At 43.3% G+C, this 26285-nt stretch overlaps 3 protein-coding genes and 4 non-coding genes across 10 annotated transcripts in view; all 7 read right to left on the minus strand.

Annotated features, from left to right (window-relative positions):
- Positions 1–20: 20 nt before the first annotated feature.
- golga7 (golgin A7) lies at positions 21–2812 on the minus strand. 2 transcript variants are annotated; one of them, XM_041891646.1, is made up of 6 exons: positions 2716–2812; positions 2289–2414; positions 1953–2105; positions 1621–1722; positions 1355–1414; positions 21–60 (listed from the first exon to the last, which is right to left on the minus strand). In XM_041891646.1, exons 1-5 carry the CDS (start codon positions 2722–2724, stop codon positions 1367–1369), a joined length of 438 nt encoding a protein of 145 aa, XP_041747580.1. In that variant the 5' UTR covers positions 2725–2812; the 3' UTR covers positions 21–60; positions 1355–1366. The 2 variants fall into 2 exon arrangements, with proteins under 2 accessions (XP_041747580.1, XP_041747579.1); XM_041891645.2 differs by lacking the exon at positions 21–60 and adding an exon at positions 168–1055.
- Positions 2813–9226: 6414 nt separating this feature from the next.
- LOC121577765 (60S acidic ribosomal protein P0) lies at positions 9227–13238 on the minus strand. Its single transcript, XM_045223800.1, has 8 exons — positions 13171–13238; positions 12561–12669; positions 12050–12225; positions 11670–11757; positions 11024–11170; positions 10436–10621; positions 9810–9950; positions 9227–9465 (listed from the first exon to the last, which is right to left on the minus strand). Exons 2-8 carry the CDS (start codon positions 12612–12614, stop codon positions 9310–9312), a joined length of 948 nt encoding a protein of 315 aa, XP_045079735.1. The 5' UTR covers positions 12615–12669; positions 13171–13238; the 3' UTR covers positions 9227–9309.
- Positions 10045–10173, minus strand: LOC121578832. Its single transcript, XR_006002835.1, has one exon. It is a non-coding gene; the product is annotated as a small nucleolar RNA SNORA63 (small nucleolar RNA).
- LOC121578830 lies at positions 10763–10911 on the minus strand. Its single transcript, XR_006002834.1, has one exon. It is a non-coding gene; the product is annotated as a small nucleolar RNA SNORD15 (small nucleolar RNA).
- LOC121578834 lies at positions 11298–11426 on the minus strand. Its single transcript, XR_006002837.1, has one exon. It is a non-coding gene; the product is annotated as a small nucleolar RNA SNORA63 (small nucleolar RNA).
- LOC121578833 lies at positions 12351–12479 on the minus strand. Its single transcript, XR_006002836.1, has one exon. It is a non-coding gene; the product is annotated as a small nucleolar RNA SNORA63 (small nucleolar RNA).
- Positions 13239–19548: 6310 nt separating the features above from the next.
- LOC121577764 (paxillin-like) overlaps positions 19549–26285 on the minus strand; it is a 56820-nt gene continuing 50083 nt past the window's right edge. For all 3 annotated transcript variants that reach the window (XM_045224055.1, XM_045224057.1, XM_045224056.1), the window contains exons 7-11: positions 23851–24009; positions 22925–23098; positions 22108–22189; positions 21562–21710; positions 19549–21303 (exon numbers count right to left, since the gene is read on the minus strand). In XM_045224055.1, coding sequence (XP_045079990.1) covers positions 21037–21303; positions 21562–21710; positions 22108–22189; positions 22925–23098; positions 23851–24009 — 831 coding nt within the window. In that variant the 3' untranslated portion in view covers positions 19549–21036. The remainder of the gene's footprint in view (positions 21304–21561; positions 21711–22107; positions 22190–22924; positions 23099–23850; positions 24010–26285) is intronic.

Raw genomic sequence — 26285 nt, forward strand, 5'->3', positions numbered from 1 at the left:
CAGGACCTCCACATCTGGCTTGGGATCGTCTGAGACCAGCCACCCGGACAGCTGATGAAACTGAGGAGTAATTTTGTCTGTAATAAAGCCCTTTTGTGGGGAAAAACTCATTCTGATTGGCTGGGCCTGGCTCCCCAATGGGTGGCCTATGCCCTCCCAAGCCCAACCATTGCTGCGCCCCTGCCCAGTGATGTTAAATCCATAGATTAGGGCCTAATTTATTTATTTCAATTGACTGATTTCGTTATATGAACTGGAACTCAGTAAATTTGTTGAAATTGTTGCATGTTGCGTTTATATTTTTGTTCAATATACATACAAAAGGTGCAGTAACATTTTAGCAAAAGTTCTAGTTGGTTTTTGAGAAGTACAACTTAGAAGTACCTGAAGTAACACATTATAACCCAGAAACTTTGCAATGTTACTGTACATCGTTTACGTTTGTAACTTCCAGGAACAAGAATCCATGAGTCCGGAACATGCTAGCACCACCCCAGTACCACTCATTGTTTTTGTTTAAGTAAACAAATCTGAATTGTGGTGGTTTAAAGTTTCTCCTGGCCCATAGACTACTGTCAAGGTAAGGAACCATCTTACTAATGATGTAATTTTAGTGAAGCAGAGGATATATTAAAATACAGGTTTAAAAACTGTGGCTGAACTATACCTTTAAAGGCTATTTGCATGGAGCTATTACACAATGCACCTTTAATTACGAGTAAGGGTTTAGAAATAGCAATATAAAACAAAATGGCACCATTCATACTAAAGGTGTGGTCTTGCTTCACTAGAATAAGACTTTTCACATGTTCAAATTAATCATCTCAATAAACATGTAAAAAATAGGGAGTGTTGGTCTCTGTGGGAGTATGAAAAATGTATGTACGCACTACTGTAAGTCGCTCTGGATAAGAGCGTCTGCTAAATAACTAAAATGTAAAAATGTAGATATAGGCTACTAGCACACATAGCCCATACCTTACGTGAAATAAATAAAAACAATCATTGATGGGTGTGGTGAGACAATTGGGAAGCACCAGGTGAAATAGGCCATCCTGCATAAGAGCAAAAACAAAAACACCTCAAATTAACAATCCTGTGAAAGTAGTCCTGACAGCTGGAGGCTGGGAGCAGTGGATTTGTGAAATAACATTGCTTATCTGATCATTGCTGCTCATTAACCAGAGGGAATGTAAGTCAAGACATGTCATTTGACAGTATCTACAAGTCAATATTATTCTATTATTTCTAGTTATTTAGACACTAAGCTCGTGAGGTCGCTGTGAAACTTATTTCCATTGGTATCCCCTGTTAGGGTTAACAGGATGAGAGAAACTAATCTGACAACACTCACCTTTGGTGTGGTTTATCTTCCGGAGCCAATGCTTCGATCCTCAAAGATGGTGATTTCAACCTGGGGAGGGGTTAGTTAAAGAAGCTGGGATCCAGCAAATGCAAGACAGTTACACAAGAAAGGTCTAGTTGTGCGTCCCAAATAGCATCCTATTCCCTTTATAGTGCACTACTTTTAACCAGAGCCCAAGGAAAATATATGGGGATTATGGTGGCATTTGGGATGCAGCCTCTGTTAGTGTGAGCCTCTGGGACAGTAAAGGATACAACCCTGAGACCTCTCTCTATTGGGTCCGTCAGCAGCAGTCCCAGAGGAGCGTAGATCTTCTCATTCTGCTCCTTGATGAACCTAGCGATCTTCTTCAATACCTAGAGACAAAGAAAGTAAGCCCTTTCACCCATTAATTGCTTGGCCTCATAAAATGACTACACCTAATACGGCCACTGGTCCACGACATAAAACATTGTTTCAACATATTCCCAATATAGTAAGTGCACTACTTTAGACCAGGGCCCACAGGGACACGGATTGTTTTTATTTGGAATGTTCTAACAACCCTTGGCCTACATACTTCTATGGAGAAGACTGAAGGACCTACTTTCTCATAATGGGTCTCCATACAGAGGAAGATAGTGTAAGCTGTCATGCAGGCCAAGCAGCCCTCCAGGTAAGACTTGCCACCTATTTTCTCAGCCTCAGCATAGAGGTTGTTCAGCGTCTGTATTGTCTCCTCGAACTGCTGCCTGTCAACCTGAAAAAAATTATGCCCATCGACCCCTCAGTAAGAGGTATGCACGACCAAAGTCACTGAGAAATAATGATCCTTTCTTGGGGGTCTGGAGAAGTACACTGACTACACGAACTGAAAGAATGTATGACAATTGTATTTGAACCATGGTCTGCTTAGTAGCTGTGTGTGTGTGTAGTCTCATACCCTAGACTCCAGCTCAGAGGGGAACTTGGTCTGGAACCTGCAGATTGTACCCGAGTTGTAGTCCCGCTGGACATACACTTTGGAGGCGACAGCTGCTTGATGTTGCAGGTCCTGCAAGTTGTGCGTCTGAAAGCATGAATTGAATAAACATCATGGGATCATTTGCGTCCATCATTAGTCTAGTTATTAAGCTAACCCAAAAAGCTATCTAGCTAACTACACGGACAGACTGACAGAAGGCTCAGTCTGGACAGAGGGCTAGCTAACGTTAGCCATACTTGTTGACAGCATCTTGATTGGCTAGTGAACCAAGCACCACAGTACAGGCAGCCACCAAATGGTGGAATGTATATCCACAAGTTCAGTTGGTTAGACACGGCTTAGTTGTCAATGCCTAAATACAGTTAAAACAATCAATGTAATTTACCTCAGCCATAGTGGATGTTTAACTTTCAGCTAGCTTCTTCGGGTAGTACTTCCGGACAGGCTGAAAGCTTCAATGAGTATGCTGCCGCTTTTCTTTTCTTTTCTTTTCTTCTTCTGCTTCTTCTTCGATGAGGTTTAACGGCGGTTGGCATCCAATAAATATAGCATTACTGCCACCTACTAGACTGGAGTCCAACTCCCTTATAGTTTGCTTGAAAAAATAAAAAGATAAATAAACAAATACCCTACCATCTAACACAGGGGTGTCAAACTCATTTTAGCTCAGGGGCCACATGGAGGAAAATCTATTCCCAAGTGGGCCGGACCGGAAAAATCATGGTATATATAACTTAAAAACAACAACTTCAGATTGTTTTCTTTGTTTTAATACGATCAACACACAACATAAAGCTGGAGCCTGAGGACAGTGTGTCCAAAATAGTACAAGCACAACATCACTATTAATCATAAAACACGTCAAGTTTATTTGAAAATTCTAAAGAAAAAGAACACACAAACACACAATGCCTCAGTGATTAACAGAACTGTTTCACAGATCACAGAACTATATCAGGGTGTCATTTCTCAGGCAGAAATGTAGATACAAATAATGAAATCCTGTTCCCCAAACAAGTGCAAGAACCACAGAGTCAAGAATAGGTTAAATATACAAATAAAATAAAAACAATTAAAAACAATAGCACATCAACATAAAAACATATAAACATAAAGCTGGAGCCTGAGGACAGTGTCCAAAAGCACAACATCACTATTAATCATAAAACACCTCAAGTTATTTGAAAGTTCTGAGGACAAAGAACACACAAACACACAATGCCTCAGTGATTCACAGAAGTATATCACAGATCACAGAACTATATCAGGGTGTCATTTCTCAGGCAGAAATGTAGATAAAAATAATGAAATCCTGTTCCCCAAACAAGTGCAAGAACCACAGAGTCAAGAATAGGTTAAATATACAAATAAAATAAAATCAATTAAAAACAATTGCACATCAACATAAAAACATATAAACATAAATCTGAAAGCGTTGCTCAAACTCCCGTAACAGTCCCGTTATTTTATCTTTGAACCGCTTCATGTCTGCCACATGTTGGGTCGCGCACACATTTTTCAGACAGGGGAAGTGAGCTGCATCACCACCGGCAAGTTGCGTCTCCCACAATGACAGCTTCAACTTGAAAGAACGTATGCTGTCATAATACTGCGTGACAACTTTGTTGCGCCCTTGCAGCTGTTTGTTCAAGTTATTCAGGTGCTCTGTAACATCCACCATAAATGCAAGGTCCTGCATCCATTCTGCGGAATGAAATTCTATCACTGGTTTGCCCTTTTCTTCCATGAACTGTTCAATTTCTTCTCGTAAATCAAAGAAACGCCTCAGCACAGCACCTCGGCTTAACCATCTTACCTCAGTGTGGTATGGCAGGCCATAGATGTGGTCTTTCTCTCTGAGAAGGCTGTCAAACTGACGGTGATTCAGGCTTCTGGATCGGATGAAATTAACAGTTTGGATGACCACCTTCATGACGTTATCCATCTTTAATGACTTGCAACACAAAGCCTCCTGGTGCAAAATACAGTGAAAAGTCAAAAAATCACGTCCTCCATTTGCAGATTGCACTTTCTCTCTGAACTTTGTCACAGCGCCTGCTTTTTTCCCGATCATTGAGGGCGCATCATCTGTAGCCAGGCTGACAGCGCGGGACCAGTCCACTCCGACCCTGTCCAGCGCGCCGAGAGTGCAGTAAAAATATCAGCTGCTGTCGTTGTATCTGTCATCGGCACCAACTCCACGAACTCCTCGGTGACGGTCAATGTGTCATCAACTCCGCGGATGAAAATGGCCAGTTGTGCAACATCTGTAATGTCCGTGCTTTCATCAATTGCAACCGAAAACGCAATAAATGACTTTACTTTTTGCTTCAACTGGCTGTCCAAATCCACTGAAAGATCGGAAATCCTGTCTGCAACTGTGTTTCTTGTCAGGCTGATATTTGCAAAAGCCTGCCGCTTTTCAGGGCACACAATCTCCGCTGCCTTCATCATGCATGTTTTTTCAAATTCACCCTCACTAAATGGTTTTGAAGCCACTGCGATTTCATTAGCAATGAGGTAGCTAGCTTTCACTGCAGCGTCACTGATGTCTCGGCTGTGAGTAAACACAGACTGCTGTTTCTTCAGATCCCCCAACAGTTCATTCACCTTCTCTCATCTCCGCTGTCCTTGAAAGTTGTCATATTTGTCGGCATGAAGACTCACATAGTGGCGACGAAGGTTATATTTCTTTCAGCACTGCAACATGCTCTGAACACACCAAACATACAGCTTTCCCATTCAATTCCGTGAATAAATAGGATGACCATTTTTCTTGGAACACTCTGCACTCTGAGTCCACTTTTCTCTTTTTTGACAGAGACATATTGGGGCAATGAGGGTGCCAAAGCACATAATGTTAAAAGTAGAAGCCGTAATAAATATCGCGGGCAAAACAAAGTAGCTCATTGGCTGCACGTGCTTGACCTACTTGCTCTGCCCCGGTATAAACAGTTTGCTTGCTTAACACAATTGCTATTTATTGAAAAATTGCAGCGCATTTTTATACTTTACAACAAAAAACAAAAACAAAACAAAAAACAAAAAATTCTAACACTACACTCACATAATAAAAAAATAATGAAAATAATAAAAAATAACACTACCCTACTCCACTATTTAAATCTATTTATTCCTTCCTCAGGCCAACAACCTGAAAAGATGGGACACCACTACTTAACACTCCCTGTAACTCTTCTGATGTCAAGTCTTGCACACCCAAATACCTCTCTGCAGCTGCCACCACAACCTCAATTTTCTGCGACTTAGGTTCCATCCCTGCAGTACAGTTGATAACCATTGCTATAAATGCTAAAAATCCAATCTTACTGAAACATATATCACTTGTTGGCCTGTCCCTCTGTACTGGTACAGATCTACTACTCACACCACTCCTCTCAGGATCCCTCCCCCTTGACCCATCTTCCTCTACTTTCTTCCCTGCCTCAGCATATGACAACTTCTGCACTACTCTAACCCTGGAAACCTCAACCTGCCTCTCTCGCACGGGACATTTCTGATCCCCAGCCCCATGGGCACCCCTACAATTAACACATACCACTACTTTCCCCAATGCTACACATGCTTTTGTCTAATGCCCTTCTGCATACTTCTCACACCTAGGAACCTACCTCCTACACACTGCTGCCACATGCCCATAAGCTTGACACCTGTAACAATGTAATGTATTCGGCACAAAAGCTCGTACAGGATAACTTATATATCCTAACATCACTTTGTCGGGCAAAGACTCAACATCAAAACTCAAAAGAACAGACAATGACTGTTTCACCACTCACGCCATCCTGTCTGCGTCGCACCAAATGATGAGTCAACTTTTACATTTACTGCTACCCCAGTAATCACTCCTTTCAATGGCACCCTTTTCGTGAGAGCAAAACAATTCACATCTCTTGCCCCCATTAGTTTAACACGGAGTGCCTGCTCCCTCTGACCAGCAGAAACACAAACAATTATCACAAGACCACTTCTGGTTACCCTTACCGATTCCACAGCACCCAACTCTGTTTTCACCCACCCTGAAACCACAAATGGATCAGCCAAAAGGCAAGGGTCCACTTTTTCCAAAAACTTCACTCCTACTGTCACAGACTCATCTTTATCCTCCTGATAATGATCACACTTCCCAGTTGGATGTTTCCCAACCAATTTCAATGTACTATTGAACCTTGTGTGCCCCAGTCTCAGCCTTGTGACTACACTGTCCTCCCTTCTCTCTCGGTCTGAGGACGTCCCTCCCTCCCTTTTCCTGGATCTTATACAGGTGTCTTCCCTTACTCTCGCTGTTCCACAACTCTTGCTATTTGTTTTTAACCACTGTTCTTATTAAACCCTTGGCTTCTGTTTTACAATTCCAGAGCCTGCTTGGCAATAACATCCACCTCCTCTTCCACTCTACTCCCACATGAGCTGGTACCCAGAGGAACATCACAAATATCCCCATCTGTTTCACCGTCCACAAGCACTGCAAAACCGCATACTATATGATACATCCTGTCTGCTCTGAGACGCAAATTAATTTAAGCTCATCAGTGCTGCACAGGTGTCAAAGCAGATTACTACCCTGTCTGGCCACACCTCCTCCACCCACTCTGCAGCCAATAGTATGGCCAACAACTCCATTGTGTAAACAGATCAATGATCTGTTGCTCTTTGTCACTGCCACCTTAAACTCAGGAACACTAAAAGCTGCACCTGTCCTCCCTGTTTTAGGGTCCTTATATACATCTGTGAATATATTAAAGAAAGCATATTATTGTGTTCTCTTACAACTGAATCTACTCCTTCCTCAACATCTCTAACCCTCTCTAGCAACCCTAGATCTATCACTGGCTGAGGGAGAAACCAAGGGGCTAGGAGAACAACCGAGGGGTTCAAATAAGTGCATTATACACACCTCCACACGTGCAGGACAGAGGTAATCTAGTCTAGTTTCTGAACTTAATTAATCCTCTGCCACAAATGTATAATCTATGCAATCGCAAGTCTACCAAAGGGTATTTGTTTATTTCTTTACTCATTGACATCTACAGTGCCTTCGGAAAGTATTCAGACCCCTTCACTTTTTCCACATTTTGTTAAGTTACAGCCTTATACTAAAATTGATTAAATGAAACAATGTCCTTAGCAATCTACACACAATACCCCATAATGACAAAGCGAAAACAGGTTTTTAGAAATGTTTGCTAATTTATTGAAAACAAAAAACTGAAATACCATATTTACAAAAAGTATTCAGACCCTTTGCTATGAGACTCGAAATTGAGCTCAGGTGCATCCTGTTTCCATTGATCATCCTTGAGATGTTTCTACAACTTGGAGTCCACCTGTGGTAAATTGAATTGATTGGACATGATTTGGAAAGGCACACGCCTGTCTATATAAGGTCCCACAGTTGACAGTGCATGTTAGAGCAAAAACCAAGACATGAGGTTGAAGGAATTGTCCGTAGAGCTCCGAGACCGGATTGTGTCAAGGCACAGATCTGGGGAAGGGTACCAAAACATTTCTGCAGCATTGAAGGTCCCCAAGAACATAGTGGCCTCCATCAATCTTAAATGGAAGAACTTTGGAACCACCAAGACTCTTCCTAGAGCTGTCCGCCCAGCCAAACTGAGAAATCGGGGGAGAAGGGCCTTGATCAGAGAGGTGCCCAAGAACCCGATGGTCACTGACAGAGCTCTAGAGTTCCTCTGTGGAGATGGGAGAACCTTCCAGGACAACCATCTCTGCACCACTCCACCAATTAGGCCTTTATGGTAGAGTGGACAAACGGAAGCCACTCCTCAGTAAAAGGCACGACAGCCCGCTTGGAGTTTGCCAAAAGGAACCTAAAGGACTCTCAGACCATGAGAAACAAGATTCTCTGGTCTGATGAAACCAAGATTGAACTCTTTGACCTGAATACCAAGCGTCACGTCTGGAGAAAACCTGGCACCATCCCTACGGTGAACCATGGTGGTGACAGCATCATGCTGTGGGGATGTTTTTCAGTGGCAGGGACTGGGAGACTAGTCAGGATCGAGGCAAAGAACAGAGATCCTTAATGAAAACCTTCTCCAGAGCGCTCAGGACCGCAGACTGGGGCAACGGTTTACCTTCCAATAGGACAACGACCCTAAGCACACAGCCAAGACAACGCAGAAGTGGCTTCGGGACAAGTCTCTGAATGTCCTTGAGTGGCCCAGCCAGAGGCCAGACTTGAACCCGAGCGAACATCTCTGGAGAGACCTGAAAATAGCTGTGCAGCAACGCTCCCCATCCAACCTAACAGTTTGAGGGGATCTGCAGAGAATGGGAGAAACTCCCCAAATACAGTTGCGCCACGCTCGTAGTGTCATACCCAAGAAGACAAGGCTATAATCGCTGCTTCAACAAAGCAAAGGGTCTGAATACTTTATGTAAATGTGAGTTTGTTAATAAATTAGCAAAAATGTCAAACCAGTTTTTGCTTTGTCATTATGGGGTAGTGTGTAAATTGATGAAAAATGCAATTTTCTCCATTTTAGAATAAGGCTGAAACGTAACAAAATGTGGAAAAAGTCAAGGGGTATGAATACTTTCCAAAGGCACTGTATATTCTTGGTAGTTTCCATATTGTCAAGCATTTTGTCCTCCATGGCCAAAGGAAAATTTAAGTAGCGAACAGTCGCAAACTCATCTTTGCTTTGTCACAGGTTGCAAACTTGCCTGCCTTTCGTGTCAGGATACTCTGAAGAGGTATAGTCTCCACAAAAAGTTTTTATTTTACTGCATATTGAATAGTCTGACCTGACAAGAACCTCATTCACATGTTCCATACCAATTAGGTTGTGGCCCAAAACCTGAATTTAAATACACTCAGCCAACTGGCTAAAATATGAACACAAAGGTGGTTTGATTTTTCTGGAGGTTTTTATTACATTCAATGATATTCTTGAATTTGGTTAGCAACCATAAGAGCAGAGTTGGTTGCCTTCTAGTCGAATAGGCCGAAGCCCATGTCGTCGTCAGAGCCCTCCTCAGACTCCTCCTTGGCCTCCACCTTAGCGGCGGCCGGGGCAGCAGCAGTCTCGGCCACAGCCACAGGAGCAGCAACAGCGAAGGCAGTGGGGTCAGCCAGGTAAGCTTTCACCTGGGAAAAGAGGGGGTAGAGAAGCAATGTTAACTAAAATGTAGAACTCTATGGATATAACGTGCCAATGGATGACCTGGTGTCAGACATTGTGGCCCCATTCCAGAATCAAACTGTGGCCCCTTTTCCCTATGTAGATGTTACAACCAAGGATTTGACAGGCATAAGTGATGTGGTGAACATTCCTCAACTAGAGGGCAAGGTGGCGCTACAACCATATTACTTATACAATTCTTTGACTTACAGCAACATCCTGGGGGCTAGGTTGTGTGTGGACTGGGCCAGCACTTGGTCAGTCATCCATTTCAATACTATGTGGTCCAAATGGGGGTGGGACGCCATACCTTTTCTGCCAAGGGGAAGGAGTAGTCAGTCTCCACGGCAACAGCCAGGACTCTCTTGTATCCGTTGATGATGGTGTGGGGGATGGAGGCCAGAGTGGGGTATCCGATCTCAAGACACACACTGGCGATGTTCCTCACACCCTGAAAGACAACAAGTTGTGGTCAGGACAGGCATGACAGCAACTTTCAGCTTTTCACTCAAGTGTGAATGTTCCAATACATATTTAATAAATTTGTGTCTGAAACCAAGCGTCCCTGTCAGCTGTGGGATGCAGACAGACAGGGATAGTAGGAAACTAGTTGATGTGTGCAGGGGGAACGACAGAGCAGCACTGAACAAGCTGCACTGTAACTTATCCTGCTTCCTCAAAAGCTACAAGAGAATAAGTTCCTGAACTTGACAGCTAGACTGTTGTAGTCCTCTTCAATGGATCATTTTCACTTGTTTTTAGAACACTACATATGGAGACAAGACTAAGGAAGAAGGGGAAACGAATTAAGACTTAATAGGACAGTACTACATTTTAGTCCGTTTCATTTACTATTCAAGGCACCAATAATAATAATAAACTGGTTTTGAGTCATGGACTCAAAGTATCTTTACAAGGCAGTGTGCGCTTCCTCACCTCCAGGAACCTGGCGTGCAGAGCATCCTCGGTAATGTCGAGCACCTCAGGGCTATAGACACTACCGTTATCATACACCTGCTGGATGAGCAGACCGAAGGAGAAGGGCGAGATGTTCAACATGTTGAGCAGCGTGGCCTCACTGGCTCCCACCTTGTCTCCAGGCTTGATGAGCATCACATCGCTCTGTAGCGAGAAATTAAGGGTTCAGACCATTAGTCTACAGTTTTTCGTTTTCTAGAGAAGAAAACATTACAATACTAATCCTACACAAATCAGAACTTGTGTATTATACGCAACATAGCCTAGCAACATCAATCGGGAAACCCTTCTCAGACAAATGCCTCGATGTCTTCAACTGTAAAGACACACTGCTCCGGGGAGCTGAACCCAGAGACACAGAACGTGACACTGACCCAGCTACCCCAGAGACAGACTATGTCCCGTTCCGACTCGTCATCGTCTCATCACTGAAGAACCTCTTATTTAGAGGGTGACTGAATGTAATTCCACCATCTCATTAGTCTAAAGTAGAGCTCACTAAGCATAGACTGGCTGAGGACTTAAAACTGCAGTCACCACACTCACCAGGATTTCAATGGTTCCTCTGGAGATCTTGGTGGTGATGCCCAGGGCCTGGAAGAAGGAGGTCTTCTCAGGACCAAGCCCAGTGTTCTGGGCTGGCACAGTCACGTCACAGGGGGCAATAGCGCCGGCACGGGCAGCAGCTGGCACCTGAGAGTCAGAGGTTTGAGGTTAGGGGGCAATCCAGCTATGGCTCCCATTCAAACAAAAGAGCAGAGTCCATGGATACATCCCAAATGATGCAGCCCATGAGACTGAGCAAAATCAACAGGAAATTGTGTCTGAGACCAAGCGTCCCTGTCAGCCGTGGGATGCAGACAGACAGGGATAGTAGGAAACTAGTTTATGTGTGCAGGGGGAACGACAGAGCAGTACTGAACAAGCCGCACTGTAACTTATCCTGCATCGTTATTTCATATTTTTAAGCAAACTCCAAAAACAGGATTCTACATCAAGGGCTATACCGTCTATTACAAAATAATAACATTGTATGTGTTCCAAATGGCACCCTATCCCCTATATAGTGCCCTGGTCAAAAGTAGTGCTCTATAAAGCAAATAGGGTGATATTTGGGACCCCACCCCAAGTTGACAATTCAACAATAAGACCAGAGGTTCCAACAAAGGGCCTGGTTAGAAAGAACATCCACCTTGTTGGCCAGCAGCATATCCCGGATCTCAGCCAGGTCCTCCTTGGTGAAGACGAAGCCCACATTTCCTTTGATGTGGGGCAGCAACCTGTGAAGACAGTAACAATGTCAACATTGCACATAAAACCGCAAATGATACACAAATAGCAAAACTGAGAAAAAGAGTGTCTGAGACCAAGTGTCCTTGTAAGCCATGGGATGCAGACAGACAGGAATAGTAGGAAACAAGTTGGTGTGCAGGGGGAACGACAGAGCAGAACTGAACAAGCTACACTGTAAATTATTCTGCTTTGCAAATAGCCAAATCAGTGGTCATTAGATGTAGATTTTTACATTTTCACCAAGAAATTCAGGCCAAAATGTGTTTGTTCGAAACTTACTTCTCCAGGGCAGGATTGTTCTCCAGGTGGCCACGGATGGCTTTGCGCATCATGGTGTTTTTACCCATGAGCACCACAGCCTTCCCACGCAGAGAGAGACGAATGGCCTGCATCTGCTTTGAGCCCACATTGTCTGCGCCCACAATGAAGCATTTGGGGTAATCATCCAGCAGTTGCTGCAAAGAAAAGCAAAAGTTAGTCAAACAACCAGCTCTAAATTCACTGTTTGAGGAAATGTAAACCCTCTACCATCGGATAAGCAAGACTATGCAACATATTTTCAGTTAGTTACTGTGCAAAAGTGTCTGAGACCAAGCGTCCCTGTCAGCTGTGGGATGCAGACAGGCAGGGATAGTAGGAAACTAGTTGATGTGTGCAGGGGGAACGACAGAGCAGTACTGCACAAGCTGCACTGTAACTTATCCTGCGTTGTAAGTGGCCAATCATAAGATGGGGTTCTATACTTCCAAGCATCATTGTTTTCAAATTCAAAAGTGGTATGTCAACCTACGATGATCTTCATGAAATAGTTGGACTTCCACGTGGTCCTGTCTTCCCTCGGCATCTTTGCAGTGCTTCGAAGGATCGCTTAAACAGCTGGTTTAAAGACAGTATATTATCTAAGGAAAATAAAATGTGATTTTAGACATGCAGCAGGTTCAAATCAATAACACCGATCAGTAACTAGCAACATAGTAACTATAGCCATCTAACTGGCACAGTCACTCACCCGGCACTAGCTTCCAAGCAATAGCGGTTACACGGCAAAAAATTATCTTTAGCAACTAGCTGACATTATAGCAAAGTGTATACCGTTTCTCTATAGCTAGTTCCGACTTGTATACGTAAGTGGCTTTATGATGAACCGGTATATTGATAACAAGTTAGATAAAATGTTACAGAAATAATGGTCGCACGTGGCGGTAATCACACGCAGCGCCGAATAGGCCGCACAGACAAAATACATTACAAACTAAGAATAAGTCATCATAATTATATTTTTATATTAGCATAGTACTGTAGTTTATTGTAATATACAAATAATTTTTCAACCAATCCAGCAAAACACATTTTAACGCGTAATCCTACAAGGAAAACTCAAGCCCATGAAAATCCCTTACCTCACCGTCAGGACGTGTGAAAGAAAGAGAACGACACAGGAAGCGAAGAAGTCATATACAGCGCAAACATTTCTTCTTCTTCTGCTGTGGATTTTATATGGTGGTTGGCATCCAACTTTAAGGTGCATTACCGCCACCAACTGGACTGGAGTGTGGACCAGAGACAGTGAAGGTCTAAATCCTACCCAATAATCTCGTCTCCCTAAGGAAACGAAATACATAATGAAATACTACATCCCCTGAAGATTTCTGCAGCAGTTAACTTAATCCTGGCTCTTCAACCCCATTACTCCTCAAATCTAATAACAATCGCTCCCTTTCTCTCACATATTTCTGGCACTGAAATAGAACATGTTCCACTGTCTCCATCTCCTCCTGACAATGATCACACCTCCCAGTCGGTTGTTTCCCCACCACTTTCAATGCCTTGTGTGTCCCAGTCTCAGCCTTTCCAGACTACACTTTCCTCCCTTCTCTCTCAGCCTGAGGACTCCCTGCCCCCACCTTTTCCTGGATCTTATGCAGGTGTCTTCCCTTACTCTCCCTGTTTTGCTTTACTGATTGACAATTCCATCTCAACATTATGATGTTTAAGTCTGCTTGGCAGTAATATCCACTTCCTCATTCCCCTCTACTCCCACATGAGCTGGTACCCAGAGGAACATCACAAATACCCCCATCTGTTTCACCCTATACAAACACTGCAAAACCTCATACAATACATCCTGTCTGCTCTGAGACACACATTAATTTAAACTCATCAGTGCTGCACAGGACTCAGAGCAGATTACCTCGACTAACCGGTGCCCCCACACATTGACTCGGTACTGGTACCCTCTGTATATAGCCCCGCTATTGTTATTTTTACTGCTGTTCTTTAATTATTAGTAACTTTTATTTTGTATTATTTTATATTGTATATTTTTTTGATTTTTTTTTTGTATTCGTTCTTAAAACTGCATTGTTGGTTAAGGGCTTGTAAGTAAGCATTTCACTGTAAGGTCTACACCTGTTGTATTCGGTGCATGTGACAAATAACATTTGATTTGAGATGACTACTCTGTCTGGCCACACCTCCTCCACCCACTCTGCAGCCAATAGTATGGCCAACAACTCCATTGTGTAAACAGATCAATGATCGGTTTCTCTTTTGGTCACTGCCACCTTAAACTCAGGAACACTAAAAGCTGCTCCTGTCCTCCCTGTTTTAGGGTCCTTAGATCCATCTGTGAATATATTCAAGAAAGCATAGTATTGTGTTCTTAAATGTTCACTTACAACTGAATCTACTCCTTCCTCAACACCTTCCTTCCTTACCCTCTCAAGCAACCCTAGATCTATCATTGGTTGAGGGAGAACACAAGGTGGGATAGCAGGAAGGGGCTAAACTCCCTCCCAAACAACCCCATCTATCTTGCCATGCAATTGCCTATCCACCCAAAGCTTGTATTCAGAGTTTGTTCATGTTCCCAGCACTCTAGGAGCACCTTTTTTGTAGGATGTGTAACCTTATGTCCTTGTAGGTTGACCCAATATGTCATGGCTAGCTGTTGTCTTAACTTTAACGGCATCTCTCTCAACCACTGGGGAGGTCCTGAGTGCTCCACAACATATTCTTAGGGCTTGGGCCTGGATAACATCTAGCTTTTTTAAAGATGTCAGAGCTGCTGATCCATATGCTATGCTTCCATAATCCATTGATGACCTTAACAGCGCTATACATCTCATTTTCAACGCCATTCTATCTGCCCCCCACTCCATTCCTGACAAGCAACGCATCACATTCAATATTTTCTTTCCTTTGACAACTACTCTGTTGCCATTCGAGTGTCAAACCAGACCCCCAGAAACCTAAACCCTCCCAACCTATCCAGAGTCCTTCCATACAACTTCAAGTATATTTCCTCCCCAACCTTCCCTCTAGAAACAACACAGTCTGTTTTCTCCACTGAAAACTTGAAGCTCCACCTGAGGGACCATTTCTCTACTTCACTAATCTCTTCTTTAACCCTTCTGGCTGTTGGGTAATATTTCTCCCCCTCTTCCACAGCGCTCCATCATCCGCAAACAATGACCTCCCAATATCAGGTTACAGCACAAACAGCCAATCACAATCTATTACGACTACTCTTGTCCACAGACATTATTGGCCACCATCTGAGTCAATCATTTGTCGGTTGCAGTCTCTGGGTGCGTTCGTTTTATGCCCCTGTCCACACCAGCAGTGCACTACCGGAGCGGAGCCAGTAGGGAATGCAGATTAACGGTGACGGGAGTTTGTCAAGATCAAAAGAAAAATAGATGGCGCAAATTATAAAATAAAACTAAAAGACCCATCCATACCCATCTGCTTATAGTCTAAGCTCTGAGCATTCATTGTGTGTGTCTTGTGTAGTTGAGGCAAAAACCATGACAGTGTCAGAAATAAAATATGTATTTATTGGCATCAATCACATTTAATTAAAACGTATCAGCAATCAGGTAACATGTAGCCAGCCCAGAAAACATGACAACAAAGGTACATGGGGAAATAAAACATTTGAGAGGAAAAGGAAAATAGTTCCCGTCAGATAAATTATGGAGATCAAATGATTAAAACAAAAAAAGGCTAACTTTCCAAAAAAAGGCAGAGAGTAGACTCCCTAACCAGACAGGTTGCCTCCCACATAGGTCTGGGATTTCCGAGACTACAGAGAGCAGAGAACTAAAGCAAATACATGTATGCAATAGCATAAATTAAATGTAGATAAAAAAACAATTACAATCCCTGATAACTTACATAGGGTGTAAATAGTTTTTGAAGGGCCTAGAGATACACCAAAGCAAACATGCCCTCAAGCCTCTCTTTAAAGGGGCCCAGTTCCATTCCAACATTTAGGCTGGTGCCTAAACCTGAGGCCATAGCCACCATCAAGGAATCTTTCCAGTAATTTGAGGAACTCGTTCAATGTTGAAGTGTAACTGTCCAGGACTAGATTCAGGCACTCTGGCAGCACATACACCGGTTTTCATGGTCTATGCTTCCGGTCTCCAAAGCACGGCTATAAAGGCTACCAGAGTGATATTTCACTGAGCTTATTTCACAGAGCTTGATACATTATTTGGCACACTAACTTGATCATTCACTGAAAAATTTAGGATTTACTGTCTTAGAAAGAGAGCCCGTCAATAAGAAGTACTATTCACCCTACTTCTGTTACACCTCAATCTATACATTGCAAAATCCAAAATTAATTTAGAATATTACATTAGCAGCATTTCCTCAACCAGGCTAGGTGAAATGCCTCTGTGGATTCATCACGTTCATGTCAACACAGTTGCACTACTAGAGAAGCTCAAGGAATCTATGGCACAGCAAGGCTGAAAGTGCTTAAAACCCTACGTCTCAGGGGGTTGAAGAAACCAAACCTTTCCAAACACATCAGAAATGGCATCCCAGCCTGAGGAGGGCAGACCCAAAATGTCAGTCACCCAATAGCAACATGTAGTAATTTTACAGCAACGAGTACACACTTTAAATCTGCCGACTATACTGTGCTGCAAGGCCATCCTCATTGTTTGCCCCTCTAAGTTATTTGCACCTCTTTTGCTGACCCCCAAAACTCAGAGGTGCATCTCAAGTCTAAAATGGCTTCTTCATTTACACTTCACTGTAAGCTATTGGCTGGGTGACAGCAATATTAAGGTTGTATTCCAGGTGTTTGCTTTCGCCTGTCCAGTACTTTCACATCAGTGCATATGGAGGAAAATAGATGAGGAGAGGAAGCCACTTTAATTGTTTGAGATGCAACCCAGGACACTGGCTGGTGCAGCCATTGTTGTTCAGCGACATAATGGCTTCACCAATCCGATCGCAGCAAGGACTTGGAAGTCCACCATATACAGAGAGCTCCAAAAATATTGGGACAGTGAAACATTTTTGGTTGTTTTGGCTCTGTACTCCAGCACTCTATTTGAATTGATATGATGACTGAGGCTAAAGTGAAGACTGTCAGCTTTAATTTTAGGATATTCCTATCATGCAATGATTACATCAAGCATGTGACTCCACAAACTTGTTGGATGCATTTGCTGTTTGTTTAGGTTGTGTTTCAGATTATTTACCATCAATTTCAATTGGGCACAAAATAATGTAGTGTCATTTTGGAGGTACTTTTATTGTAAATAAGGATTGAATGATTCTAAACACTACTACATTAATGTGGATGCTAACATGATTACGTTTAATCCTGAATGAATCGTGAATAATGAGTGAGAAAGTTAGACGCACAAATATCATACCTCCAATACATGCTAACCCCCCTGTTATTATATATATATATATATATTTTTTTTGTTGTCATTTAGCAGACGCTCTTATCCAGAGCGACTTACAGGAGCAATTAGGGTTAAGTGCCTTGCTCAAGGGCACATCGACAGATTTTTCACCCAGTCGGCTTGGGGATTAGAACCAGCGACCTTTCGGTTACTGGCACAACGCTCTTAACCACTAAGCTACCTTCCGCCCCTAATAATGGTGAGAGGTTAGTATTTTTTGGGGGTATGATATTTATGGTTCTAACTTTCTCACTCATCATTATTAACAATTCATTCAGGATTATCCATAATCATGTTAGCATCCACATTAATGTAGATGTGTTTAGAAACATATTCTATTTACAATAAAAGTGACTCCAAAATGACACTGTAATTGATGACATTTTTGCATGCTAGGAAAATGGGACCAAATATTAAACTTTTGACTGCTTTAATACACAAGTGAATTTGTCCCAATACTTTCGGACTATGAACAAAAAAAAGTGCTGTAATTTCTAAACGGTTCACCCGATATGGATTAAAATGCCCTCAATTTAAAGTCTGTACTTTAACATCATAGTGATTGTAGCATTTCAAATCCAAAGAGTTGGAGTACAGAGCTAAAACAACAAATGTGTCACTGTCCCAATACTTTTGGAGCTCACTGTAACTCAGTGTTAAATACATTGCATTGAAAATTTGGCATTAGCACAAATATCTTAATTCTTTCAAAGTGTTTAGAAATGAAAATGAAATATATATATATATATATATATACACACACACACCACACCCAATGTGCCAAGGGATCACAACTGGTGTGGAAACCATTTAAAATGAATTAGCAAAAAAATGTGTAAAGTTAAAATCCCTTCTTCACAATGACTCAAATATGAAACATTACAAGGTCACTTTTCTTTACAGTGGATGATTAAATAAGTAAATCAATTACAAACATAAAAAACAAAACGCTCAAACCTGCCCCATTGCAGTGATTTGAGATCAGTTAACAAAGAGATCTAGGTGCCATTATTGACTGGGGGTCAGGGTTGGGTAGGTTACTTTCTAAATGTAATCCATTACATGTCCAAAATTGTAATCAGTAATGTAACTTTTGGATTACCCAAACTGCGTAACGTAATCTGATTAGGCCTCCTTTCACCTATTTTTGGATTACATTCCCCTTAAAAAAGGTCCAATGCAGCAGCTGTTATCTCAATATCAAATAATTTTGGGGTAACAATTAAATACCTTATTGTGATTGTTTTCAATTCAAATGATCAAAAATAAACCAAAATAGCTTCTTAGCAAAGAGCAATTTCTCAAGCAAGAATTTTCCTAGGACTGTTAGGGAGTGGTCTGAGTAGGGAGGGGAAAACTGAAAACTAGCTGGTATTGACAGAGATGTTTTGTACCCTAAAAAGGTATCACAGTATTATTCCAACCTCAGTGTGGAAAAATATATAAAACAGAAGAAAATCACGTTTTTGACTGCACTAGGCCTTTAAGAGGCATTAGAAGTAGACAAAAAGGATCCATCAGATGCATTTGGTGTATCATCATAGTAGTCTCAGACCTGTGCTCAGACTCACTCAGGTGAAACAAGCTTAAACTTGTGGCTTTTTACAATAGTTTTACTGGTAATGCAACTGATCAGTTACTCTCCTACCCTGATAGGGGTGCGTCCCAAATGGTCCCCATATACCTATATAGTGCACTTATTTTGACCAGAGCCCTATGGGCCCTGGTCAAAAGCAGTACACTTTATTGGGAATAGGGTGCCATTTGGTAATCAGTCCAGGTACTGATTCCAGATCAGTGTGTGTCCAGATTACCATGTGACTGAGGACATCACAGGAACCCAGGGTTGTTCGCAAAAGGTTTTGGGGATGACATGGCTCTCAAGTCCATTAGAAATGGCCCTGTTGCCTGAAACCCAACTACGCGTGCGGTATGCGTGTATATATATAATATATATATATATATATATATATATATATATATATATATATATATATATATATATATATATATATATATATATATATATATATTTATTTATTTATTTATTTATTAGGGTCCATATCTATGCCCATAGAGCCAGCTCTTTGCATATCAGTGTGAGCTAAAGAGTGACAACACTACGCCATGTCACTAAACCAAATTTTGCTCAAATTTTGTGATTGTATTAGCAATTGGCAGCAAATACATTAAAAGGACCAAGCCTATCTGTATTACTTTGTCTTTAAGTAACTGTGGGAAAACACACACATTGTCAGTAGCTAAATTTACACCAAAACATTGCCCCAAGAAATGCACTCCCCATTCACTCTGAATTAATTCATTTTAAGACTTGGATAAATGTGTGTGCTGTTTCAAATCAACATGCTCCAGTATTTTCCTCATAGAAAGAGAGAAGCCTTGCCTGGTTACACCAGACTGGAGAACACTGTGCTCTGTTTGGTTGCCAGGCTAAGTAAGAGATGCCTCCCTACCCAAAGCTAATGGAAAGAGAGGGATGAGCAGAGTTCCTACGAGATCAAAAGAGGTGCGGTACCCAAAACTCACCCAAACACCCCCACCCTCTGTCCACATAAAGGGCAAGACAATATTCAAATGTACGTTCTTTTGAAATCAGATTCACATGAATGAGAATTCATATGAGAATCGGTGAAGCAAAGACTGATGTACTAAAAATAGAAATGGAGAGTCCATAGCACAAAAAGAGCAGTAGTCTGGAGTGTGTGTGTGCCTCTAAAACAATGTGTGTATTATTTTGGACAAACTAATTTGAGAGTTAAACAAATTAGGAAAAGGAATATGGATCTACTAAATCTGTGTTGCTGAGCCGTCCTCGTAAGTATATGAAAGTTTCCATAGGAAAAGTGTACAAAAATAGGACCCTGATATCTTGGCCGTACCAGGCTGTAAAATGCCCCCATGAGGGTCGTAGAGAGGGATCTATGATTGAGTTGAGAGTGAGCACCAAGTGTTTGAATTGGTCTTAGAGAAGAGAAAGGAAGGAGGGAGAGGCGAAAGCTTTTCCTCTTCTCCGAGTTTAAAATCTGTCGGTGCGTTTTAGATCGAGAGACAGTTTATAGGTATGTATTTGCAATTGCACCGACAGTGTTTTACAACTACAAAAATAAATGTTGGACTGATTACTCCAACTCCTCCAAATAGGCACCTGTAGGGAGAGCTGTGGTTTTTCTAATGGCCAGGCTCATCTCAGCTACATGCACAGTAAGGAACAACTCTGCTTCCTCTTCATCATCATAGCCACTGACAGCCTTCTATTCCAGCCTACACCTTTTGAGAAACACACTCACCTGTTGTCCTGATTCTCTTCTTTGTCTTTGAAGTGTGCACCTGTGTACTCCTTCCCACACATTTAAAAAGCATTGGATAGGATTGGCCTGGAGTTTCCACCATATTTCTTACAACTGTTATTTCCTTTTAAATTCATTAAGGGAAGTGAGCAAGTGCACACTTAGGGCAGAACAGTAGAGAATTGGAACACAGCACGCACACACGGATACGCACACACACAGGCTGGGGGAGGCTAGCTCCCTAGCTGAAGAGCTTGATGAAGCAGCCCTGGCAGTAGGGCTTGTCATTCTGCTCCTTGAAGGTGCCCTTATTGAGCTGCTTGAGGCAGAAGGCACAGACAAAGTGCTCGGGGTGGAACTTCTTGGCCATGGCCGTGATGCAGCGGCCTGTGATGGGCTTCTGGCAGCCCGAGCAGAGGGATCCGCGGCGCTCATGGTAGTGGCCCTCACAGTAGGGCTGACCCTCGTGCTCAAAGAAGCTCCCGTTCACAAAGGGGGTGAAGCACTCCTGTAATGCACAGAGAGGTGGGAAGAGAAGAGAAGGAGGTTTTCACAAAATGGCTGAGGCAATCAAGGCTTTCTATACTGTTTTTGGAAATACCTAAAGAACTGATTAGAATAGGTAGAATCTATTGCACCCAAAACCGATTTGGTGAAGGTGCTGGAGGCAACAACAAAAATAATCTGTTTCAAGAACTGTATGTCTCACCATATGTAAATGAGGGATAATAAGCTTAGAATAGCACCACAGCACACACCCACTTACCCTGCAGACAAAGCACTCGGGGTGCCAGAGGGAGTTGAGGGCTGATATGTAGTTCTCCAGGATGGCGCGGGTACAGCCTCCACACTTGGGCGCAAACATGTCAAAGTAGTCCTTCCGACAATATGCCTTCCCATCCTTCTCATGGAAGCCTGTAGGGAGGAGCAGAGGACACTGCCTTTAGCTCTCTCTCTCGTCTTGAGGAGAGGACAGAGACAGAAGAGGAGAGGACAGAGAGAGAAGAGGACAGAGAGAGAGAGAGAGAGAGAGAAGAGGACAGAGAGAGAGAGAGAAGAGGACAGAGAGAGAAGGGAAAGAGAGAGAGAGAGAGAGAGAGAGAGAGAGAGAGAGAGAGAGAGATAGAGAGAGAGAGAGAAGAGGACAGAGAGAGAAGGGAAAGAAGAGAGAGAGAGAGAGAGAGAGAGAGAGAGAGAGATAGAGAGAAGAGGACAGATAGAGAGAGAAGAGGACAGAGAGAGAAGGGATAGACAAGAATAGAGAAGAGATAAAGGGAGAGAGAAAGGAGAGCGATAAAGGGGGGTAGCTTACCCTCTGGGCCAAAGAAAGCTCCACACTGAGCACAGAAGAAGTGTTCTGGATGCCAGTTCCTGTCCAGCGCCGTCACCACTTTCTGTAGGGGACAAATGCAGTTAGCATATGGAATTCATAATATCATATTTTTAGGTATTTTGCCCATTTTGTCTATAGCCAGCAGATGGCAGCACTGCAGAGGACAGAGTAGCATAGAGCCGTGTGTCTAGTGAGGACAGAGTAGCATAGAGCCGTGTGTCTAGTGAGGACAGAGTAGCATAGAGCCGTGTGTCTAGTGAGGACAGAGTAGCATAGAGCCGTGTGTCTAGTGAGGACAGAGTAGCATAGAGCCGTGTGTCTAGTGAGGACAGAGTAGCATAGAGCCGTGTGTCTAGTGAGGACAGAGTAGCATAGAGCCGTGTGTCTAGTGAGGACAGAGTAGCATAGAGCCGTGTGTCTAGTGAGGACAGAGTAGCATGTCAGAAGAGAGAGAGTAATAGAAAGAAAGGGAGTGATATGAATACACCACACAGGACCAATGAGGAAGCTTGTTGCCACTGAGACTCATCTGGCCTATCCTGAGGCTAAAGTTCAGTCGCTCTCCTCTTCCCTCCTTTCTGCTGTGGTGCCTCACCCTAGGCAGTGTGTGTGTGAGCACGCTCGTTCGCTCGCATGCGTGTTCATGTGTGCAGCGTGTCAGTGCAAGGATATGAGTGAGTGTTGACGTGTGGAGTGAGACAGGACACACTAATGAAAAACAGAGATGGTGTGTGGAGAAGATGGCTCAAAGCTTGGTCTGTGGCATAGTGTGTGTGTGTGTGTGTGTAATACTAACGTCCAGGATAGGTCCATTACAGTAGTGGCAGCGTGGGGAGAAGAGGTCGTGGTAGTCCTTCTCACAGTAGGGCGCTCCGTCCCGCTCAAAGAAGTTTCTGGAGCCGATCTCCTCTTGACAGTGGGTACACACAAAGTGCTCTGGGTGCCATGTGCGCCCCATGGCGGTCACCACCTGGGCACAGGGAGGAGAGGGCACAAGACAGACACTTACAATCTAATCTAGCAGCCCAACCTGAACTGAAATACAGGATTTTGTGAATCTGGGCTTGTATTAATAAACCGTCTCGGAGTAGGAGTGTTGATCTAGGATCAGGTCCCCCTGTCCATGTAATCTTAATCATTATGTTCTAAAAGGAAACACTGATCCTAGATCAGCACTCCTACTATGAGAGTTTTTACGAGTATGGGCCCAGGGGTGAATCCTAACCCGAGATGTACGTATGACCTGAACTCAGTTTCCCATGCCAATGTCCCATTGACATCAATGCATGATTGATTTACACCGGCTAACAGTGCATTTCTCCAGTTCAGATTCAGCCCTCAGTGTGGACATTGACCTTTCTATGGTGGTTGTACTTCACTTCATTTCCATTAGGAGCTCAAATGGATTATATGGGAGAATGCAAACCATGCAAGCAGCTCAGGACAACAGGGTGAGTTAACCAATCTAACCATGACCACATTATTCACACCTACATGGACTTAGGATATCCAAAAGGAAAGAAACAACCCCAGATACATGGAATTCATTAAATAGGGACCAGAAAATGTATTTAATAAGCTCAGTAAAGTTGAATGTGAGTGTGTGTGTCTGTGTGCGTGTGAGTGAGTGTGTGCATGCAGCCTGTATGTGTTCTGCATGAATGTGGCCTCTCTGTATTTGTGTGTGTGTTTATGTGCGTCTTCCTGTGTGTATAAAGTTACCTGTCCAACGATGGGCTTGTTGCAGGCCCCACACACTCCCTTGGCCACAGTCTGGACGCCCAGTTTATGGAGGTCTGACTGGAGGCTGCCCAGCATGTTGTCCAGCTTGTTGGCCTGTTTGGGGGGAGCCGTGGGTGTGCTCTTCCCCTGGGCCAGGATCTGTGGATGGGTCACACACAGAAAGACATGTCAAATAAAGAAACAGATGCACAGAAACTCACATAGACAACCACACACGCATACAGAATCACACACGCACACAATACAGTTCCCCAAATAGAGCTCCCTTCCAATTCATGTTATGCTCAATTTATCACATAAAACCTAATTAATACGTAGAAGAGTCTCTCTTCAACAACTACCCTGATTACATCTGAACGTAATTGCCCCTATGAAGTAATTTCCCCTCGGGGTTATTATTATTTTATATTGAATTGAATGTGTGTCTCCATAGACATGGCAGTAATTATTCTTGGCGAAACAGATCACCCCCCCCCCACCGGGTTTACGTGACATCCCACAGAAATCAGTGTTTTTAATGACTGAAATGGAAAATGCCACTGGCATTGCATTCCAGACTAGAATGAACATGTAAGATTCATCACATAAAGCCTTCATAACATAGAGCACGGCAGTCCGACTCTGAGACACTTCAATCTGACTACTGTCTCCAAGAGTAACTCTGCTTATCGGCTACCTATAGAGCCCATTGATAGTATGTGTGTGACAATGTGTGCTGTTGATGGGCAGAAGCAAGGTGGGAGGGAACTACACTTCTCGAATGGTGTGGTCATTGGAGATTTCTTACCCAGTCTCATTCCACAGAGGGAAAAAATAGCCTGTCCGTTACAAACGCAAACACCAGGGAAAATGGTCACACATAGGCAGACTTCACTCTAACAAAAGGCAACCCTCAGTAATCAACAGACCTTTGTTAAATCAAATACCAACTTTGCTTCTGGCCTTGCTGTGTTTGTTAAAGGGGAACGGGGATGGAACGAATTGGGACAGACTAGAAAATATATCAAGAGTCGTAGTGGCATATCATAGCAGTATCTTAACAGAAGACTATGCAGTCACCTAATTCATGAGTCAAGTTATTTCAACCTGTTCAGATCTGTTTGGCCTTGATTAAAAAGGCTTGTTAAGTTAAATAGTCAAAAGTCAGGTTTGCAATGCTTATGGTGGAGCACCATTGCGGGAAGTCCTCTTGGAGGTGGGAACTGTGCTGTCATGCTCCAGATTAGGTTTTGGTGGCATTGCAAGCCAACCATTCCAGCGCCATGACTGGAGCCAAGACAGTGTGTCAAACACCGATGAGAGGGCCATGAAGTCCCCGATGCTGCTCTCAAAGCATGGCATGGACCAAGTTGGCGCCACCAGAAGTCATTCTCCAAAAACCGAGACGGTTCAGTCGCCAGCCTGGTGTCATGCTCGTAATCTCTACAGAATGGATTTCACACATCCTTAAAGAGTTCCTACATCATCACAACCCCACTCCTAGACTCTTGGTGCAGCAGTGGCTAGAGATAGGGCCCAAAATACATCTGTTTTCTAGACACACACGCACACACACACACACACACACACACACACACACGAGAGATTTGGTTTTTACAACACATGTCCACTGACACAAACGACTGAAATATAAACCAGGAGATAGAGAAAAGAAAAATGAGAGGCAGAATAGGACAAAGAGAAAGGGAGAAATAGAAAAGAGAAAACAGAGAAGGAAAGACGAACAATGTGGATTGAGTGTCCCATGCCTCCATTGGTGGGAAGATGGGATCATATTCGGTGTGGCAGCCAACAGACACAAAGACCTTGGGGGGAGGGAGCGGGGTGACAAGCTTGAGCGGGGGGCTGGGGGTTTTGGGTGGGGCAGGGGTACGTTTCCTAGGTGGAGGGGTGGGCTCTCTGTGGATTGACGTCTAGGGAGGGGTGGGCTGACACTCCACAGGTGGGGGGATAGGGGTGCGTGGTGGGGGAGGGGTGGGCTCCCTGGGAGGAGGCGGGGGAGGAGGCAGGGTCGGAGGGGTCTGCTTGACAGGGGGTGTCTTTTTGTGCACCGGAGAGGACTGCGGAGGGGGGATGACTTTTCTCTGAGGGACAGGCGAGTCAGGCGGAATGATGATCTGGGTGTGGGAAGAGACAGAGAGCAGGAAGAGAGAGACGTCAAAGATGAGTCAAATGAAACCACAGGAAATAGAAAGCCTCAGGTGGTGCAAAGAAAACATGATTTCTCAACAGGTGGTTATAGAAGAATACGGTTGAGAAACTGTTTGCTAGTCATTGTCCATATGTGTGGAATAGAAAATGGCCTTGGTAACGTTAGTCTAGAATAACAGCACTAATCAAGAAACAAACTACTGGAAGGTGCTGTATTTCTCTAGCAGGTCCAAATGTAGCCCATGAGATGACTTATCACTGGC

The sequence above is a fragment of the Coregonus clupeaformis genome, chromosome 12, assembly GCF_020615455.1.
Source record: "Coregonus clupeaformis isolate EN_2021a chromosome 12, ASM2061545v1, whole genome shotgun sequence".
NCBI classification, from domain to species: Eukaryota; Metazoa; Chordata; class Actinopteri; order Salmoniformes; family Salmonidae; genus Coregonus; species Coregonus clupeaformis.